We start from the raw sequence: 20736 nt of genomic DNA, 5'->3' as shown, positions 1-20736 counted from the left end.
AAGACCTTATCTATGAAAAGGGTCAAAATTTTAAAATTATATCTTCACATTCATCAAACTAAACTAGTATGGGTAAACTGATTTGGTTTAGGAGATTATTCCCCCCTTTTCTTTTATCTAGACATACACTTTGTTGTACTTAAAGATAACAGTATACATAGCTGGCCAAGTAGTAGTTGTTGTGTGCTTTGACCTAGATTTCATATGGTTTCGAAGAGCTGAGACTATATATCGTAGAATTGATGATCAAAATTAATACCTTATCAAGCATAATAACATTTCATCAATGTTCAGATAAGCATAATAACATTTCATCAATGTCCACGAAGTCGGATGGAGTGTCACGTGTGGTTTCATGAGCTCCATTACATTGGTTGCTTGATTGAAGTATAGTCTGATGTGTGGTTTCATGAGCTCCATTACATTGGTTGCTTGAGATTGAAGTATAGTTTGATGGGTTGCGCTCGAAAAAGAGAGTTTCAATTTCATCTTCTTAGGCTTCTTCACTTCAAGGGTTATTCTAGACTATTCACTCCTAATTTGTCTTAAAGAAAAGTAATCCAAAAACATATAAAACCCTTACCCTTAAAATTAGACTATTCTTGCTAATTTTCCAATTTAAAAAAAAACAATCACCAAAGTTTACATAAAAGTGTTGGTGGCGAAGAGGGAAAAAAGCCGTAAAAGATTAAAAAAACCGGCAGTTCCTCAACAATCATCGGCAACAAGATAGCCACCCGGAAGCTACAGATTGAGGTTTCATCTCCGAAAGAGAAGAAGAAGAATCTGAACAAGTCGGGCTTCTGAATTTCTCTTACTGTCTCTTTTCGATTTCTCCTTCACCATTGTTGAAGAATATGGAAGAGGAAGGGAAGAAGAAGAGGGTGGTTGTCGAATCGTTGGGATGGCTGACGGAATCTTCCATTATGCCGAAAAAGCACAAGGCCATAGCTGGGGTCGGCGCATCTTCGATCATGGAGCTCAAGGCTCACCTCTACAAGTCTCAAGAGGAGTCCAAGAAGTCCAAGGAATTGGCTGGTCCAGGCGTCGAGTTCCACCGTGCAAAGAACAAGATCACTCCCAAAGACATTCTCTCCTCCCGAAATTCCGGCGTCGAGGCCCGCGCTCTCAAGTATGTTTCTTCTTTTATAAGTTCCCTAATTGAATTTGTGAATGGTTGATTGGCTATGGTCATTAGAAGTTTGGCGCTATGAATATCGAAAAACCCTAATTGAGAATGGAATTGTGTCTTATGAGTCTGAAAAAACATCCCTGAATCCGATAGAAATTTTCTTTTGAAGTAATTACAATTTCCATGAGTATAAATAGATATGATGTGATTCATTTGCACCTTCAAGCTGAATTAATAAATAACAAGAACCTTAACCCTGTGTAGCAAGTGAAAGTTCAAAAGTTTGAAGCTTATTCCTCTTTTATGAGATCTTGAGATCTTGAAACATTAGTTTGAATGTTGTTGCTAATGGAAAAGTTCATGAAAGTTTAAGTGAGAGACAGGGAGTCTCCCCAACTAGGATCCGGTCATGGCTGTATGCAGAATGAAGGGCTAAAACCAACCTAATTTCATCTGCTGAGGGAAATTGTCCAAATATCTAATCGATGTACGGCTTTAATAACTTGTCATTTTACGAGGCAAATAATTAGAAGATGTGAGGCAAATCCTTTTCTATGAGCCCTATACCATAATGGTAGGCCCGTTTGATTTTTATTTATTTGCTTTTGGCAGTGTGTTAAGTCTGATTGTAGGTGATCAATTGTGGCTTAGTTTGGTTCAGGAAAACTACCTCTCATTGTTGGAGTCTCAACTTCAGAAGACCCCTTAATTGAGGAAGAAATCATCAAATGGCCCTTCAAGCCTTCCGACTCTTTCTATGTTTTATCCCTATTCAATGAGTTGATACGAGATTAGGGAATTTCCTGTTCTCTCTATAGTGGACTTTGGCATGGAACGGTTTCCCAAAAATTTGAAAACAAAATTCTATGGGAGTTCAATCTTGAAAGTCCCGAAGTGATATCCAAAGCGAACTCACTTCAGATGGTGTATTTTGAATGATTCTGAGACACAAGGTCATCTATTTCTCACCGTTCCTTTGCTTAACAGATTGTCATGTGGATTGTGGCACACTTCCTAACAAATTAAATGGTATCCTGGCCACTACCTTAACTTGTCATTTACAATCCTTCTCTATGTTCTATCCCTTTTCAACGAGTTGATGCAAAACTAGGGACTTTCCCATTCTCTGTATAGTGGACTCTGGCATGGAATGGTTTCCCAGGTTTTAAAAATATTGGAGAATCTGACTTGGAAGGAACAATGAAACTATGAACAACACAATAAACCATTTTGGTAGTTTTCTAGAAACTGATTTTATTATTTCTCGGAATTGATGTAATGTTATTGTGTAGTCCCAATGTTTTTCTTTTTGTCAATCGGTAGATCTTTACCCCCTAGTAATCTTCCTCGGGGTTCAGCTCTTCTCTCCATTATGTAACATCTCCCTTCTCCATTCGTCTTTACTAGGTAAAAGAACTTTTGTTGGCATAGAGGTTTCTGCAATGCGGTGTGGCTATTACTTTCTAGATTAGATTCCATTCCCTTTTCCGTCTAGTTTGACTGGTATAGGGATGATATTTTGAATGAAGCCAAAATACTTTCTAGATTTCACCCCATTGATTGATTATATAGGAGACAGACTCAAGTTTAGATTTTTTGAACGAACCATGCTTCCTGTCTGACATCTTATTAGTAATAGTACTGAGATCACTGAGATTTTTCTAAAAGTGAAGGGATAAGTATATGTCAATTATTTGCTAAAGTTTTGCCATGTTTATGGTGATGTTTTTGTTTTATCCACAACAAGTCGTTGGTGTATCATCACTTCTTTTCCTTCTTTATATACATTCTCCTTTTTAAATTCATTTCCTGTCGAAATCCAGGGACAAGCTTGAGCTGAAAGCTATTAACGATGGATCGGTGAGCTATGCTGCACTAGAGAAGAAGGCTGCAATCTATGAGAAGCTTGTGAAAGGGGAACTCCCAGACGAGGAAGACCAAGAGAAGTATTGTGTGGATTTTTTCCGCAAGAATCTTGAGCAAGATGAATCACAGCTACCACAAGGTCATGATGCTCCTGCACCTGGAGAGATGGAAACTCCAGAAGATGAAACCAAGACATCGTTCTTGTTTAACTCAAAAACAACAGGACTTGGGAGGACATCTGGTACCATGGACAACGACGAACACAAGCGCTTTGTGAGGTAAAACTTCTCTCTTTCTCCTGTTTTGGAATTATGTCTTCAATGCTATGCGATATTTAACATCATATTAGCCAGATAAAACGATTTTAATAGATGCCAAGCCCCTAGCTACAACTTCCATTATAATTATGTTATGAAATGAGGCTCACTCAATGATTATGTCGGTATTTATTTTCTTTAGGGAAGTCCATGAAGAAGTAAATCAAGCAAGAGAGAAGGCATCCGAACTGAAATTACGTAGACAAGAGCAGGCAGCAGCACGTCGTGAGAAACTGAAACAGGCTTATCTTCGCAAACAAGTAGAGAAGTTGAAGGCTTCATCAAATTCAGGACAAACGTAAAGAGAGGAAGAGAAATATAGTCTTTTAGGTACAGTTTACCACTGAAACAGGGCATTGACTCTATTGACAGCAAATAGACAATGCCTTCGTCAGGATAATGATGGATTTTGTTTGTTCTTTTTTCCATCAAAACTTCTATTCCCCAACCTTCTTAATTTTCACATTGTATTATAAATTGATTCTGAGAGAACTACATAAATTTTGTACCCCACAGTATTGTAAAATTAATGACAGGAAAAAAAAATCTTCTTCATTCCTTAGTTCTTTTAATTCTTTGCTTTATGTTCTCAGTAAGAGGAAACAAGTAAACTACACATCATCACTAGAACATGAATGTATAATGTATTAACAGAAACAGTACATTATATATATATATGTGCAGTGAAATACAGCATGAATTAGCCCATGGAAGCTTGGAACATGAGCCATTGCTACCATAAAGCAAGACGACTAATGCTGCTTTACGGATCCAAAAAGATCCTCATATGAACGTTTTGGTGCATCATCTCGAGACACTATTTCAACAACCTTGTAAGAGGCTTGAGAATGAAGCAATGCCTCAACAGCTACTTCTGCAACTAGATCTCTTGATATACTTCCTTCATAAAGTGTATCCTAAAAAACAACCCAGATTCAGTAAGCCGATTGAATGTCGAGAGAAGTAACGATCAAGGTAAACAAGCAAGACGAAGAAAAAAAAAGGTGATTACTTCTGGTGCCATGACTAAATTTCCAGTGGGAGGTTCATTTTTCAAACCTCCAGGCCTTATTATTGTGTAATCAATACCCGATTTCCTGATGTGTTTCTCTGCTTGAAGCTTTGCAATCAAGACGAGTCCCAATGCATTTAAAATTATATAAGCTGGGTTGAGAATTTGTCCCATTGCCGCTCCATTGACTAAAATCGAACTGATCAGAATAAATCTGTTTATGCCCAAATCACGGCATGCTTCAACTAGGTTTACAGTGCCCAAATTGTCAACCTGCAGAGATGTAATCATTTTAAGATTTCTTTGGTTCTTTCATTTTTATCATACTACAAATGAGTGGTAATTTGTAATGTTGACATTATATGGTGTATGCCAATTTTGGACGAGCTATACTCGTGTTTCACTAAAAATTAATTGCGAAATCTAGTATGATCAGATAATCAAGCTTTAACTTGCACACCTCAAATAATTTACAGTATTAAGACTAACTACCTTAAACTCATACTTCGAAAAATCTAGTATGATCTTTAATATTCAAGTGGTTGCATACTCAACTTACGACTTCAAAAGCATCTAGATTCTTTAGATCTCTTCGGTTAGTAAACCAAGTGATAAATTCCACGGTGGGTATAAAATTGTCAGCTTTCATGAGTGATAATAGTTCAATATGAAAAAACACATTGTGATCTTCAATTTTAGGTATTGGCATTAGCATGGTGGATTGAAATATCAGATAACATGCGTTCATTATTTCTAGGCCTCCTATAGGATCAAGCAAAATTACATTGGGAAATGAAATCGATTACAATTTCGGATGAAAATACGAACATAATAGGAAGTGTCGCACCATCTCATTTGTTCCATGTCTAAATTTTCACCCAAAATTCTGATGAATTTTTAGTCCAATGATAATTTTGAAATCCTTTTTGAATATTTATAAGAGTTTTAGGTAACATTTCTACCGTCATGGCAAAAGTTGAGATTTTATTTTCCCAATTTGGCGTAACACGAGTTTATTTAGAAAATTAAGACAAGACAATCTAAGCTACAGCTTATATTTTTCTTCACAAATTTCATAGTAGTTAAGAGTTGATGAATTGAAATTAAAATACTCAAGAAATTTGAAGGGCATTGGAAGCAAACCTTCCATGGCGCAAATAAATCCCATCCTCGGCGAAAGCCCGTAGCACAAATTACTGCTTCAGAATCAGAACCTATGGCTTCTGCCAACTTAGCCGAGCCTTCAGTCACATCCGCTTTTACCTGTTGCAAGGTCAACAAAATCACAACCAAAAGAACTCAAGAATTCCCTACGTAACAAATAATCAATCGAGTTCTGAAAAAATTCGATGTGACAAACTTACAATTTGAAGAGCAGGATTGGCTGGGAAAAGAGTAGTTTTAGCCTTGCTTACATCTCGAACCCCGGCCTTGACTTCAAATCCCCTTGCTAACAACTGCTCCACAATCTTTTTTCCAGTACTACCCGATGCACCGGCCACAAAAATCTTCCTCTTTACATTTAAATTCTCCCCGCTTTGTGTCTGTGCAGTTTCTTCCGTAATTTCATTTCCTTCCATCTGCCAATAGGCAACAGAACTTAGAATAATTCACTAAAATTCATAGAAACCAAGAAATCAATAAAAAACGCTGGCGACTTCCAATTCTTTCCGCAACATCATGTAAGGGATCAGTGAATAACAGTCCTATTAGAGTATAGTCGTAAGTAATGGAAATGAGGCATAGAATAGGAAGAAGAATTACCTTGTTGGAGTTGAGAATGGAAATGGAGGTGAGTCTGTTAGAGGAGAAGGAAAGGGAGAGAAAGGAATTGCAGAGAGGACAAGAATGGAGACGTTGAGAGTTGAAATTGAAGAAGGAAGAAGTGATGGCGTTGGGGAGGAAAAGAGAGGCCATTGCGGAGCCACGGATCTCTCTCCCACCGCTCTACAGCCGCCATGTAATCCCATTTTTTTACATTTCTTATTTTCGCTCTTTCCAGTCCTTTCCGGTCCTTTCCTTTTCAATTCTTTTCTTTTTTTTTTTCTTTTCCAACTGAATTTTAAACTTAACATCAATATTTATTAATTATTTTAAATTTCTTCTGTTTTTTTTTCCCTACAAAATATAAGTAACCATTTCTAAAAGGTAAAATTAGGATTTTCTAAACTTTCAACATATAGAACACGGGTTAAGCTTGGCGAAAAAAGTATTCTTATAAAATTAGACATAAATTATTAGTGAAATCTGATTGTATTCATCTTGTGAAACCTATGAATAATGAGTGAGATATAATAGAGTTGTTTGATTTGGATTTGTGTACGCCACAAGGTGTCCTAAAGAGTCGTATGACTGCTCACCACTGCCTTGCTCGTGCTGTCGTAATTTGTGCTTAATTTTGGTTGTAGCTCCTCTCTCTCTGAAGAAGACGGTGGGCCGGGTTCTGTTAACTATTTTAAGAGACGTTGCAGGCTAAGGAAAGCAATTTCTCTTTGATGTATTTATTAGTAAAAAGGGTACACAAAACAAGTTTAGCTTACACCTTTATTAAATAATCGATTGTTAATATTTATTATCATTTAATAGACATAGGAAATTAAGTTGCTTACTATTAATTACTATATACTGGAGGTTGAAAAATAATAATAATAATTGACAGTACATAAAAGAGGAAATGATCTATTGGAGAACAAAATACACAAGATCCATGATAAATAAAGGAAATCTGTGAGAGGCAACCAATGTGCCACCAAACCAACACTCTTCATCCGTAAAAACGCCTTCTGCCATGAAATACTATTTAAAATTTTAAACATCTACATACGTTCAAGTCCAGGCGCCTGAGAATGGGATGTTAATTGACAAGTTGGTTTCTCCTGGAAGTGTTCTACTTCTGTTAACAATAGAAGAACATATGAAAAGAGTTAAAGCTCAATTCAAGCTGTGAGTTGAGATAATTAAATTGAACAGTAAAAGCCAGCTAGCAATTGTGGAGTGAGTTGTCTTGACATCTTTCGAACAAGAACATGGATGCAAGCCACTTCAAATTATAAGAAAAAAATGGAAAGAGTGAAGTTTAAGCCATCTCAAAACTGGGATTTACAAGTACCCTAAAAATAAAAACTTGCATATAAGGGCAAGACTTTTTGAAAAGTTAACCAAGGTGTAATCGTGGCGGGAGGGGAACTAAAGTGACTACGGCTGTACCTATGTTAAGTTCCTGCTTAGAATTGTCGTCACAAATCATGATATCATATGCACCATGGTATCAGCTATCATTACCCTGTTATCATCTTGCAGTCTCTGCCAATTTTCAAATTAGTGTTAGGTCTCAAACAATATAACTTGCAATTAAGAAGATGTTGGCGTAGATCAAGTTACTTCAAAAGGTGTCTTAGTTATTGGAATTTTTTCATTTACCTGCAAGAGCAACATTATTTCAGCCGCAGTGTAACGATTATCTCCTGCAGTATTAACAACGTTCTCAATATCTGCAATAGATATAACATCCAGGTGGTTTGCACGCATATGCTGACCAAAAAGAGAATTGAATGCTTCTGTCCTGTAAGACAATATCAAAGCATTTGAATGAAAACGGAGATAATTCCAAAAATGAGAATAACATGTGGAAAAGGCAGCGTGATTGCTAGCAGTTCGACAAACCTTTCTGCAGACAGATCAAGTTCTGGTTCAGCAGGAGGATCATCGATCTCCATGGTATCTGTCCTTGAGCTAATGACAAAAACAAGTAAAATCGTTAAATAACTTGAATGAAAATCAAAAGCTATGGTCAGCACATTATTTATTTAATTATTAGTCAATCAACAGCAATGGTCAGGTTTTTAATTATTAAAAATAAGATATATGGAAGAATCAGTTTATATCCGATGCTTGGTTGAAGATCATGCTTTAGGCAGAGAAACTAAATACAGAAACATCTAGACAAAAAAATGCTGCAAGATATAGAGGCTTTGTTCTTTACGTATTATTGCTTACCCCTCCTCTCTTCTTTTGGTACTTCGTTCTGGTCTGTCATTTTCCACTGTTTCATCTTCAGCTCTGCGCTTTCTTTCCAATTCTTTCTCCCTTTCTTGCTCACGCTCTTCCATTTCAGTCAACTCTTTATGATATATGGCAAAATTAAGAACTTTCAAGGCAGCTTCCACATCAGATTTGGAAACCTTACATTTTCAGATAAAGTGTCATTGAAGGAAAGTGTTTAAAACAAATACTAGGAAAAAAATCATTCACGTAAAATATAGTATCAGGATCATAATAACACCAATATACCTTTCTACTCAACTTCAGTTTTGCATGAGCAGTTGAGAGTCGTATAATGGTTTCCAAGGTTCTGGCAGTAATTGGAAGAGTTCCACCAGTCTACAATGCATTCATATTCTATCAGCTATCAGATAATAAATTGGATACCATAACTACACTGGTTGTCATTTCAGATAAAGCTAACTTGCCTTCGCATTTGAAGTTGAATTTCTAAGTTCTGCATAAGCTGTTGCAATATGCTCAGAGGCCTGCACTAACACATATGAATTGATCAAGAGTGCAAGGAACAAAAAAGAAGATAATAGATAAACAGAGTAATTCGAGGACCATGACTTCTAATTCGTTAAAGTAGTTTCAGTTCAAGTGCACTATCACACTCCAGCATAAGAAGTAAAAGTAGTAGATAGCCAGAAAGATCACCTCATCAGTTAGGTCAGGTTGTATCCTATGCTTAGCATAATGAATGTACTTCTTAAGAAACTTGATGGTGAGAGTATCACGCTTCCGACCACGATCAATCTTCTTCCCATGAAGCATTCTATTATACTTGACAAAGACAGAAGTGTCAGCTTCAGCTTCTTCCTCTCTTCCATACATTGATCCCCCAGCCTCACCTAATTGTTTTAAGGGTAATTAAATAGTGTTTAGAACTAAAAAGTGAGCAAGTGAATGAATTTCCTTACCTCCATCAAGTACTGAACGATAACGGTGCATACGCAACACATGCTCTGAAATATGGCGATCAATATCGGGATCCATTTGATCCAATACAATAAATAGTAGATCAAATCGAGAGAGTAAAGAGTCAGGAAGACCAATATTCTTGGTCGGTGTCAACGAGCGATCATACTGTAAATTTGAAGCGCAAACAAAAGCCAAAAGTCTTAATGTATAATAATGACCATATGTGCATCATCAACTATATGCTTAAATAAAATAATAAGGGGAGTTGAGTGCATATCAGTTACCGATCCATATATGGGATTTGCAGCTGCTACCACGCTGCACCGAGCGTTTAGTGAAGCATGAATACCAGCTTTGGCAATGGTAACAGTCTGCTGCTCCATAACTTCATGTATTGCAACCCTATCTTGATCATTCATCTTGTCAAACTCATCAATACAGACAACACCTCGATCAGCAAGAACCATTGCACCAGCTTCTAGCCTTCTTTCTCCTGCCAGATAGTAGGATATAACCACCCTTTACAATACAATCAAATGATGCCAGACATGCTAGAAGTAGAACAACCAAAAAGAGTCACCTGTTTCCTGGTCAGATGTAACAGCGGCAGTTAACCCAACGCCAGAGGAACCACGGCCTGTTGTGGATATTGCTAAGGGTGCAATATTCATGATTGCCCTTAAAAGCTGAGACTTAGCAACAGAAGGATCACCAACCATCATCATGTTGATATCACTAGAAGAAGAAGGTAATACTATTTTAATAACTGTGGCCAACCCTTAAATTGAGCTAATACAAAATAGAATTTTTTTAATGCATATTATTTATTAATATGCATACACACACATGTTTGTTCGATGTGTGTTTTTGGACACTTCGTGGTCCAACCCACAACAAAGATCGATAGAGAAAAATAGAAAATGGGAACAGTTAAGGTACTAACCCTCTTAGGTGAGTGCCATTCTTCAAGTTCTTCTCCACCCCACTAAGCATCAACAGTATCACTGCTTTCTTTATCCATGAATGTCCATATATGGAAGGTGCAAGAGAGTTACCAAGAAGATCAAATGTGTCATCTCTTTCAGCTATCTTTTTAATATTCTTCAAGTCCTCAGGACTGTATATTGGCGCATTAGCCTCTTTGTTTAGTAGAGAAACATTGTTTGCAACAAGAACAGTCCTATAAGAAAAGAGTAGAGTTTAGTATCCCACCCGAGTTGTAGAAGGGTTAAACGTTCAAGGTATACAAGAACCTCAATATAAGGATGTACAAGCAGCCACAAGATATATAGAATTAGAAACGTTCTTAGACAGCAATCCAGTAAGCTACCTGAACACTCCATTCAAGCTGCCCTTGCTTTTTCCTGGAAGAGCTTTATATATTCCTACAATAGCAACACGATCACCTGGCTTGCAACAGTCAACTAAGTCATCCTCAACTACGACATCCACTGTTCGTGGAAGCTGACCAGGTGCTGAATTCTCGGGCATTTCTTGCATTGATAAGGTCTGATGATCTTTATATCTACACAGGCCATATTCAGTAACCAACAAGTTGCCATTGTCATCCTGAGAAAATAAGTTTATTTCAGCACAATTTCTTGAGCATCGAAAATATTACTTGGAAACAAATTATTTAATGTTACCCTTGTGGGATACACAGATCCCGTGGGCAAGCCCATGTTGGATGTAATGTCACGGTATTCACGGCTGGTAAAAGCTCCAGTTGTGGGGCAGAAATGAACACTTTTGACAACTTTTGGTCTAACAAGAGAACCTGTATTCAGTGACCACCCAATCAAACTCATGTGTAAAACGGGAGCATTGAAACATATGTACAGCCTCAATTATTAAAAAGACAAATATCAAATATTTGAAATTATTCAGATACAATCAAGTTTTTCTTTCATCCAATATTTCAAAATTTAAACCAACCTGCGCCATTCATACAACCAAAAACATATCCAAAATTTACAGACAGTGTGGTCATAGTTTAATTTAGATAGATTTTGCAATCACCGGAGTGCATCATGCAAGAAATGAAAACACTAGCTCGTTAGATTAAGTATTAATATAGAGGCCATATACTGAGAATTTTCAATGGAACAATAGTGTAGTTGAGATAAGAGTCATACGACAACTTCACAGCTATGTTCAGATGTGTGGGTTTGTATGTATGTCAAGTGTTACATTTGCTCATGCCGTGACCAATATTAACTATCAAAATTACGAGAAACAACTAGATTGCTATGATTAAAGAACGTGAGTTAAGTGTTAATTAGCAAAGGTAATCTTACATTTGGTAACAATGCCCTCAACGCAGACCATAGATCCAATGAACTGAGAGAGAAGATCCCTGGGAGTGACACGGCGAGAAACAAAGGGGCCCTCAAAGCCCACCATAACCTGTTCTCCTTCCTTGAGGTATTTTGGGTCAATACTGCGAGCAGTTTCTGTAACTGCATCGCAGAATGGCTGAATGTACTCACTGGGATGCCTAAGCACCCTACAGACAAATGAAAGTAAACAAACTGTAAAAACCATTACTTCAAATCCTCGTTTATAAATACTATGATGCAAGGTGCAACCAGAAACGAAAGCTCCAACAGAACTACTGGGAAAAAAGAACCCTATGTATCACAGTACCGCGAATATTTCTTTAGTTACCACCAACCACACAGTCTGCAGAGTTCATAGTATAATGCATACGTTCTTCAACGAAATCCCAAAGAAGAAAACCATTTTGTTGCGGCAAGTGGATCGGTACTCCAATTTGACAACTTAAACCCAAACACTACTCCTCAATGAGCTATAAATTCAAACTACCCTAGCATATAAAGTAAAATACAATGTACAATGATGAAGAAAGAAGGCATAAAAACCTGGGACCAAGGTCTCTGAAAGAATGAAGATCAGAAATGTTGATTATGAGGCGATGTCGCTTATGATTAATCATGGCTTTGATCTCTTCCATGTAAATTCCTTTCCCAACCTGAGTCAAATCAGCAAAACAAACATCGTGAAGAGACGTTAGAGTAACAGAAAAAGAAGCGAATGGAGGGTTTAGGAAAGGGTAACACACATCCTGTTCAAGGAATTCCAAAAAATCTCGCTTGTGAGCTGCCCTAATTTCTTCTCCAACGTCCATTTACCTAACCCTAACTTTCCTCTCCTTTGCTTCTTCGTCGACGAACCGGCGGCGATAGATGACGAGTGAAGAGACCTCGAATCGAGAGATAAACAGAAGTCCGATTGATCACTTCACTGCCAATAAGGGGTTCAGATTTGGCGCGAAAATTGTTTACTTTAGGCGGGAAGTTTCCTTCACGGCCCATACAAGTAAGTTCAGTTTAACGGGCTGGAATTAACTTCGGCTCGTTAGCCCAACCTCATGGCCCGACTAAATGTTCTAAATTCAATTGTCAATTAATTATTTCGTATCAACAATTGTCAATATGTTTAAAGTATGATATAGTTTTGAACACATAGATCGTATCAACAGTTAGCTTCTATTTGATTTTTTTCAAATAATGATAAATATGAAAAAGTATATTAACATTGACAAATTATTATGAATAAAAAAAATGAAACTATTTACAAAAATATAAAATTTTAATAAGAAAATGAGATGAGCCACTCCAATCCGGTTCAGAATTGAAACTCAGGAAGACCGAGTCCGGGCCGGGCTTTGCCGCTTGCAGACCAAGGGAGAGCACAACGGCGCAGAACAATGGCGAAAGCGAAAAATCCCCAAAAATCATCTTCAGCTTCTGCGCGCGATTCTTCTGAAGCGTCTTCAGAGTAAATAAACACTATCCTTATGATTCCTCTCTTGTTTAAATTCATGGTAATCGTTTTTCGAGCTATGCTTCTGAAGTTTCTGTTCGCTAAATAGAACCACAACGGACCACGACACAAAGCAATAACGAATAATTCTCTAAACCCGTATGGCTATTTTAGTTATTTTCAAGTGACTTGAACACTGAGTTGCTGCTTTTCAACTATCATTTCCAATTTCAATGGTGGAAAGCAGTTATGGGAGTTTCTACCCATTTGGGCTTTCGTAGTTTATCATGTTAATAAAACTGTATATTGTTGAAACGATTGCCTAGGATTCATAATTTTTTACCCTCTTCTTTAGAGTATGTTGCTCATTACAATTTTTGTGGAAACCTTCAGGAATACGGGATTACGCGTAAAAAGAAGCGAAAACATGAAAAGTGCAGCAAAAGCTAGCAGATTTAACACGGATAAGAGAGCGAAGACAATCAAGAAGCCAAATTCAAAACAGAAGAAGAAAAATGATAAATTTGATGTCAATAAGCCAAAGAAACCACCTACTGCTTTCTTTTACTTTTTGTATGATCCCTTTCTCTTACTGTTATCTCATTTAAGAATTTACCTTGTCTAGTACTTGAATTGCGTAAGTCAACTTTGAACACTTTCACAGTTCTAATGTTTGCATATTAGTTAAAGGTGTCTGCATTTTCATGGTTTTAATGTGCACGTATTAAAAGATGTAGGCAGTGTCATGGTTCCATTGCACACATATTAAGGTAGGGATATAAAATTTCACGAAAAGCTTGGTTTGGTTGCTGATTTAGGGTTCTTTAAGTGGCTGCAACACGAAGTGCTTATAGTCTTCAACAGTAATGCCCTTCTGCTTATATGCAATGCATATTGTTCATCTCTTTGTTATTCTGTTTCTGACCATCACGATTGCCATCTTACTTAAGTCTGCCAACTGCTTCTTTAACTTTAAACTGAATGAAGTTAAGTGGTATGTGCGTTAAATGCTACTGATTTTGATTTCGTCTGCTTTTCATGCCTCATGCATATATATCGGTAGATATGGTTTGATATTGCAACTCTATGAGAGCTTTTGAGACATTGAAAATTGTCCTGCCCAAGTATACATCTAAGAAATGATACTCACATGCTATATGGTGAACTTGTGCTTATTTTTTTGAGAGTTGATAACAGCCATCTTTAGCACACGATTGATTTCTAAAACTTGCAATGTTGATTTTCACTCTACTGTTCATATTCAGCATATACAGTACAACCGTTGAGATAGCTAGGGAATCTTTCCATCAGTCTTCTTAGCACGCATGTTTTAATACTATAGTTGATGAAACCTGGCACCATTTAGGACGCTAGCTTACAGAACTAAACTGTATTATCATTCTCAAGGGACGATTTCCGCAAGGAATTTCAAGAACAGAATCCAGATGTCAAGACGATGCGTGATGTAAGTTTGTGAAAGCTTAATGCCGGTCCCTCTGAATATGTGGGGTTTCCTCACATCTGTTTATCCTTTCTCACTTTTATCAATCAACCTTGATGCTTTTTTATTCCATACCTCAGGTTGGCAAGGCATGTGGGGAGAAATGGAAAACAATGACATATGAGGTTCATATTCTATCAATGCTCAACTTTGACTCAAACTTAGTGATTGATAGTATACTTCAATTTACTTTTGTACACAAAACTTAGATCTTTACAAATCATGGCTATTTGGTTCGTATTGATCTACCTTCAAGCTTTCTTGTGAGATGACAAAGACATGCATATGTATGAGTTGCTTTCTAGCTTTTTTTTTCAAAAGAAAAATATACACCATGCAGCAGATCAACACTACATCTAAAATTAGATGCTATTGTATGTCTGTTAACGTATTCATTACAATACTAAACGGTTATGATTATCGTACGTAGGATTTGCCTTGTAGGTTATTTGTTCCAATTAGGACTTCTTTAAGTTTTTATTCCTTTCATTACATCAAAGAAGTTGCTTCTTATTTTAGAAAACAAAAAAAACAAAAACAATTCTTCCTAAATGGAATCTTTATTATGGAAGTTGGTGGCATCTAGAAGTTAATTTCTTTTCTCCTAAAAAGTGCAAGAACTTAAAAGTTCCATGTACGTGGTTTCTTATATCAGGAAAAAGTACAATATTATGATATTGCTACAGAGAAACGTGCAGAGTTTGACAAAGCCATGACAGAATATAAGAAGAGGATGGTAAGCTCTGACATGGTTAGCTGATTTTCTTATTGAACAGCACACTAATTCCATATTTTGTAAGATGAAAAAACAGAGAATGAGCTTTTGGAAAAACCATTGCAGGAAAGTGGAATAGATCAAGAATCTGAGGAAGATTGGGCGATTGATGGATAGAGCTGTGTGGCCATTGTTCGTTATAGCTAGGATTCTGTAGAAAGAGATTGTTCAAGAACAACAATTCCCCCTGTCTCTTAGTTGTTTAATTTATATTCTGTATAAATTTCTCCAGCAAATGGGTTTCTTTTAATTTAATGATAATTAGTTAAAACTTAAATTAAATCAGGAACTTCAAAGAGTTCAATTCAATGTTTATTTAGAAGTTAGAACTTGCTTCTTTTGTTAACCAAATGTTCTGAAGGCTATGGCTCCGAGTGGGATGAGGAAAAAAATGATTGTGGGGGAATCTTACCGTCTACATTGTTTGTAAATTTGATTGTTTATTAACTTATATGAAATCACTTTTCTTGATTTTAAATCCAACTCTCCTAGAACTTCCAAATCCGTTCTGTCATGTATTTTCTTTTCAATGCTCATTCTCTATTCAATTCTTTGCCACCTTTTATTTTCTGGTTTAATTTTGATCAAATATTTTTAAATGAATTTATTTTCAATTTAAAGCACCAAAAAACAATTATCTTGTATTATATTTAATGTTAAATATCCAATTAAAAGATTGATGTTACATATTAACACAAAGGTAATTGAAATGTTATAATTTTAACAAACAAGATAATAAAAAAAATTATGAACCCGACGTGAATCGAACACGCAACCTTCTGATCTGGAGTCAGACGCGCTACCATTGCGCCACGAATCCATGTTTGTTTACTAAGCTACATACTTTTATTAGTTTGTTGGTATTATAATTCGTATAATGCTTTTTCCAAGTTTAAAAGCTGAAATTTATCAAAACACAATTCATGTTACAACTGATTATTTCAGAAGCGCGATTCCCACCTAAGTATATTTCGAGTTGTATTCTGAGTTCAAATAATAGATTTCTAGATAATCTATATGCGCACCGCTACGAATTTAGTCTGGCCAGCAGCTTTCCTCTTTCGGTAGTATTTTTTTTGCTTTTCGACAAGAATCTTGCAGCATCGTTGAATGTACAGCTTTGGAATAGCACAATCTTTGAAACATGCGATGTGGTGCAATTGATCAAAGAGTGTTTCTCAATAGGTTTGAATTCTTATCCTGCTCTGTTACACGAAAATGTCGATGCTATGAAATACCATCGACGTCGTCATCTTTGAAGGATCTTATGCAATTACTGTGTCCTTTGTCCTTCCAAAACTAAAACGTTTTATGCAACTACTCTGTAATAACATAGGAGGAGGAGGCAATAGGAATCGTTCTTTGGAGTCTTAACAAAAAAGCATGTTATGGGGAAAGTCAAATGAAGGGATCTTATTTAAGAAGGCAAATGTTTCTTACCTTGCACTGGCAAAGGCAAGCTAATATTCGCATATGCGCAAAAGAACCATAAATCTACAAATTCAAAAACGCGCTATCGGGTCTGCTTAGCTGGGCAGCTGTTGGTGCTAAAGAATCAGCAATACTCCTAACCTCTGCAATCATCGCTACGACATTATTGAGCTTGTTAACTGCTGATCCCACGCCCTGCATTAGAGAGACATCAACATCATTTCACTCTACTATACTCATAACATAAACATTAACTCCAATCTGAGCAGACTATATGGGGAGAGAGGTCGGAAGGAGTGGCATACCACGCCTGCAGCTCCAGCTGTGATAGCCATTGGTGCTGTGACAGCACTTAATCCAGACGAACACATAACGGGAATCTTAACAGCCCTTGAGATTGAATATGCAGCTGCTAGTGTAGGCGCTGCCTGTCATTATCAAATTCAAATAGGCAAGTTACAATATTTACATCAATGAGAAATTTAAGCGGTAGAGTTGCAGTCAAAGAAGACTGGTATATGTATTTCACTAAGCTTTTGCTAAAGGACGTATTTAATGTGGTCATATAAAACTAAGAGTGACTCTTCACCCTTGCTTAGTTTCGCAGAGAAGAGTCTAATATGAAAAATCAGTAGATATTTTTGTTAAAGGGGAAAACTTGAGCAGTATTACCAATTAAGCAGAGAATTCTGATGGGAATGGTATTAGAATGTTATTAGGATATTAAGGTCTATTAGTAATTTTTTTTTAACAAGAAACAACCAGAGTCTAATCGTAATTAAGTAGAGGAGTTGTTATGAAATTTGGTTATAAATACAGAGGTACAAATCTCAAGAAGAAAGGGTCAAAGTTCCTCGAATTACCTAGAGCTATTTTGTAGTTTTTTGTCATTTACATTTTATTATAGATTGATTGTGTTTTGGTTCCTGTAAAATTAATCTTGATATGCCCTAGCAGAGGGTAGATGTTTGGATTAAATAGTCGTTTCTCCAACTACTGATTTTCTGAACCTCATATTTTATTTTGGTTATGGGAAAAGATGCCAAAAATTTAACTTGAAGCAGTTAATCTAGGCTCTGCAAAACAAAAATTGTATAATTCTGACCAGTAGATTCTACATCCTACCTTCTCGATCAAGCCGAGGATGCCAGATTTTGAAGGATGAGAACATTTTCCTCCTTCAGTTTGTATAACATCGACACCTTCCTGTTCAAGCAACTCTGCCAGCTTGACCTGTTAATATCTCAAAGTTTCAGTTAGCACAACTACAACGCTAATGGAGAAAAAAACCCACAACTTGCATTAATAAGCCCCTGCTTTAACCTGATCAGGAAGTCCAAGTGTGTGGGGCACGGTGACTGACAAGGCCACAGATGGTAGTAACCTCCTAGTCTCTTTTGTTAGATTTAATATCTACATCACAGAAACATCATTCAAAAATTAGAATGAATGCATCAAGAAGTTCTATTCGGGAAACGTTGATTGAATTATTATACTCCATTTGAGCTTTTAGCCTCTTGGCCATTTGAGCATATTATTCAAGTTTTGAGTGCTTGTAAATTGCCTCAACTAAATGCAATATTAGTTTCTTGATGCTTCAAATATATAACGTGTTCATAATGCTATCATAATGCCTTGTACCTGATCTGCAGAGAAAATTATTCCCGCCTCATAAAATGAATCATAGTTTCCAATTTCTACCTGCAATTTCCAATTAGTTTCATTAAAACAAATGTACTGCTTGAGGAAATTCTTCTTTATAGTGAAGTATGTACAACTCAGAGAAAATTGAAGGCAACTAATTAGGGGTCAAACCATTAATGCTCCAGCTTCAACAGCAGGTAAGAATTCTGCTGGATCCACAGAAGAAACACAAACCTGTAACATGCAGAGATGAGATGGACGGAAAGTTTTCAGAAGAATGTGACATAAACTCTTAGATTTTAAAGATTATTAACTTACCGGAAGAGAAGTTAAACTAATGGCAAGCTTCACTAACTCCGCATCACATGCTATATCGACATGAGTTGCTCCCCCCTGGAAACAAAACAACAGCAACATGAAGAAAGTACATTGTCATTAGTTTGAAATAGAATCAAGAACTTCCATATCTACTGAGAACAAGTATAACAGTTTGCCCCTAGAATAAAGGCTCAAGAAGACGATCATGGAGATAAAAATATTGAGGAATGTTGATGAAAGGGTAAAGAGGGCAAAAAATAGAAGCGACCACAGGGCTTGTATAATCAAAGGTTACATGGGCACTACTTGATTTCCATTTTGTTCCACGTGAAAGCAACTTTGGATGTAGCCTTTGGTTTACTGAGGTAGTTCTACAACGATGCATTTCATATGCAACCTTCCTTCCCTTCTCAACCCTGAGTTCATCGCTCACAGATGGTTCATCACGATGTATATTAAATTACCGATAACTCTAGCAGTTAAAATTGTTACCTTTGTTAAGGATCCCACAATAAAATCAAGGGACCTCGTACTCTTTATATCATAAATGGACTACTTCTTTCAATGTCAATATATTTTGAGATAAAATCTCAGGTTGTCTAATAACACCTTTAAAGTCGGTTTCCCTCGATTTATTCCTAAGATCCTACTATGTCATTTTACATGTTGGTTAGAATATAAATTCAATTATCGACATTCAACTCATAAACTGTTAGTAATATATGCCATATGGTTATTTTGGTAATTGTTTGTTTTTTGTTTTTTAAAATTGTACTTGAATTTTTGTCGTCCCTATACAAAAATATTCATCTGTTTTTTAGGAAAATTTTGAATTATGAACCTCATAATGGAAACAAAAACAGAATTGAAAAGGATGGCTTGAATTTTAAAAACATTTGTAAGAAGTAATAACAGACAAAGAAAACCATAAGTAAGAGTAATAGTAATGTTTGTAAGTTTCATTTTTAAAAACAAAAAACTAAAGGGTAATCAAACAAGACTAAATTACACTAAACAACTCACCTTGTCTGCTGCGGTGACTACAGAAGCCACATTTTCCCTGTCAAGGTTCTGCAGGCCTGAAATAATCTGAAACCCATATAATGCAATTGCATTAAAGATTTAGATAGAGAAAATAATTAATCGAACTAAATAATAGAGCTACATGAACACTAGAACCAGCTTATTCTTGGTTATTCATGAACACTATCTAACTCGGAATTTTATTAATATTATTATAAACGGGTTGCAATGGTTGTGCAGTTAACACTGGCTAGAAATAATCAAATCAAACTAAATCTTTCTCAAATTCCAAATTCCATTGCAATATCCTCAAACGGTAACATTTTCCATCCACAGTAAAAACAGAGAGTATCGGTAAATGAAAGCTGAAAATAGGCTTACCTTGAGAGCTCGTCGCTCATGAAAATCCTTCAGAACTAATTCTCTATGAGCTGAGAGAAGTGCTCGGGTGGTGGAAGCGGGTCTTCTTTTGAGAGTTAAACGCGGTGTAGAAACAAGATGGGGGAGAAGAGGATTTTGGTTGAGCTTGAAAATGGCAAGGGAAGAAGAAGAAGATGGGGAGCAGAATGAGGTATGCATATTTTTTTTCCCTAGATAGAGTTTCTGGAGGCAATGTTGAAGAAGAAGAAGAAGAAGAAGAAGCGGGAACGGATAAGGAAACGGTGCCTCCGGCAGTTCTTCTACTGCAGAACCTGCTTCAAGGATGAAGATATTTTCGCGCATCGAAGTCCGAAAAAGCTCTTTTTATTTTTAATTCAAATTTTCTAATTTTAAAATAAGTTTTTTCACCTATAAAAAAAATTGACAAAATTATTTAGAATTTTTCAATTTGTTTTGTGTATTTTGTATTTCAAAACTAATTTTTAAAAAAGCTTTTTTTTCAAATTTTAAACCGAAAACTTGTTTTTAAAATTAGGAAATTGAAAATGAAAAAAAACACTTAAAACAATACCTTTTATTTTAAAA

The 20736-nt window shown here is 36.3% G+C and overlaps 5 protein-coding genes and 1 non-coding gene across 6 annotated transcripts; 2 read left to right on the top strand and 4 right to left on the bottom strand.

The window, feature by feature from the left end:
• The first annotated feature begins 614 nt into the window (after positions 1 to 614).
• LOC101203368 (uncharacterized protein At4g18257) lies at positions 615 to 3870 on the top strand. Its single transcript, XM_004134565.3, has 3 exons — positions 615 to 1132; positions 2956 to 3276; positions 3458 to 3870. Exons 1-3 carry the CDS (start codon positions 858 to 860, stop codon positions 3615 to 3617), a joined length of 756 nt encoding a protein of 251 aa, XP_004134613.1. The 5' UTR covers positions 615 to 857; the 3' UTR covers positions 3618 to 3870.
• On the bottom strand, positions 3851 to 6320 carry LOC101222213 (uncharacterized protein At2g34460, chloroplastic). Its single transcript, XM_004134558.3, has 5 exons — positions 6092 to 6320; positions 5692 to 5907; positions 5471 to 5590; positions 4328 to 4600; positions 3851 to 4232 (listed from the first exon to the last, which is right to left on the bottom strand). The coding sequence occupies exons 1-5, from the start codon at positions 6242 to 6244 to the stop codon at positions 4068 to 4070; spliced, it is 927 nt and encodes a 308-aa protein (XP_004134606.1). The 5' UTR covers positions 6245 to 6320; the 3' UTR covers positions 3851 to 4067.
• Positions 6321 to 6923: 603 nt separating this feature from the next.
• LOC101210889 (DNA replication licensing factor MCM3) lies at positions 6924 to 12553 on the bottom strand. Its single transcript, XM_011659985.2, has 17 exons — positions 12375 to 12553; positions 12175 to 12284; positions 11590 to 11798; positions 10939 to 11069; positions 10623 to 10861; positions 10236 to 10472; positions 9873 to 10027; positions 9577 to 9785; positions 9292 to 9457; positions 9029 to 9222; positions 8797 to 8856; positions 8618 to 8707; positions 8324 to 8508; positions 7991 to 8059; positions 7748 to 7889; positions 7535 to 7630; positions 6924 to 7220 (listed from the first exon to the last, which is right to left on the bottom strand). The coding sequence occupies exons 1-16, from the start codon at positions 12438 to 12440 to the stop codon at positions 7571 to 7573; spliced, it is 2322 nt and encodes a 773-aa protein (XP_011658287.1). The 5' UTR covers positions 12441 to 12553; the 3' UTR covers positions 6924 to 7220; positions 7535 to 7570.
• A 363-nt stretch (positions 12554 to 12916) lies between these two features.
• LOC101208195 (high mobility group B protein 14) lies at positions 12917 to 15772 on the top strand. The gene is made up of 6 exons (XM_004134586.3): positions 12917 to 13093; positions 13472 to 13651; positions 14486 to 14543; positions 14660 to 14704; positions 15235 to 15315; positions 15421 to 15772. The coding sequence occupies exons 1-6, from the start codon at positions 13023 to 13025 to the stop codon at positions 15469 to 15471; spliced, it is 486 nt and encodes a 161-aa protein (XP_004134634.1). The 5' UTR covers positions 12917 to 13022; the 3' UTR covers positions 15472 to 15772.
• Positions 15773 to 16102: 330 nt separating this feature from the next.
• TRNAW-CCA lies at positions 16103 to 16174 on the bottom strand. The gene has a single exon. It is a non-coding gene; the product is annotated as a tRNA-Trp (tRNA).
• Positions 16175 to 16702: 528 nt separating this feature from the next.
• Positions 16703 to 20517, bottom strand: LOC101217636 (uncharacterized protein ycf23). The gene is made up of 9 exons (XM_004134539.3): positions 20152 to 20517; positions 19771 to 19836; positions 18748 to 18822; positions 18601 to 18663; positions 18427 to 18486; positions 18109 to 18198; positions 17911 to 18018; positions 17091 to 17213; positions 16703 to 16980 (listed from the first exon to the last, which is right to left on the bottom strand). Exons 1-9 carry the CDS (start codon positions 20491 to 20493, stop codon positions 16849 to 16851), a joined length of 1059 nt encoding a protein of 352 aa, XP_004134587.2. The 5' UTR covers positions 20494 to 20517; the 3' UTR covers positions 16703 to 16848.
• Positions 20518 to 20736: the final 219 nt, after the last annotated feature.

This window comes from Cucumis sativus, chromosome 6 (genome assembly GCF_000004075.3).
Source record: "Cucumis sativus cultivar 9930 chromosome 6, Cucumber_9930_V3, whole genome shotgun sequence".
In the NCBI taxonomy this organism is placed as follows: Eukaryota; Viridiplantae; Streptophyta; class Magnoliopsida; order Cucurbitales; family Cucurbitaceae; genus Cucumis; species Cucumis sativus.
The sequence above is the reverse complement of the archived record's forward strand: the minus strand, read 5'-3'. Positions and strand labels throughout refer to the sequence as shown.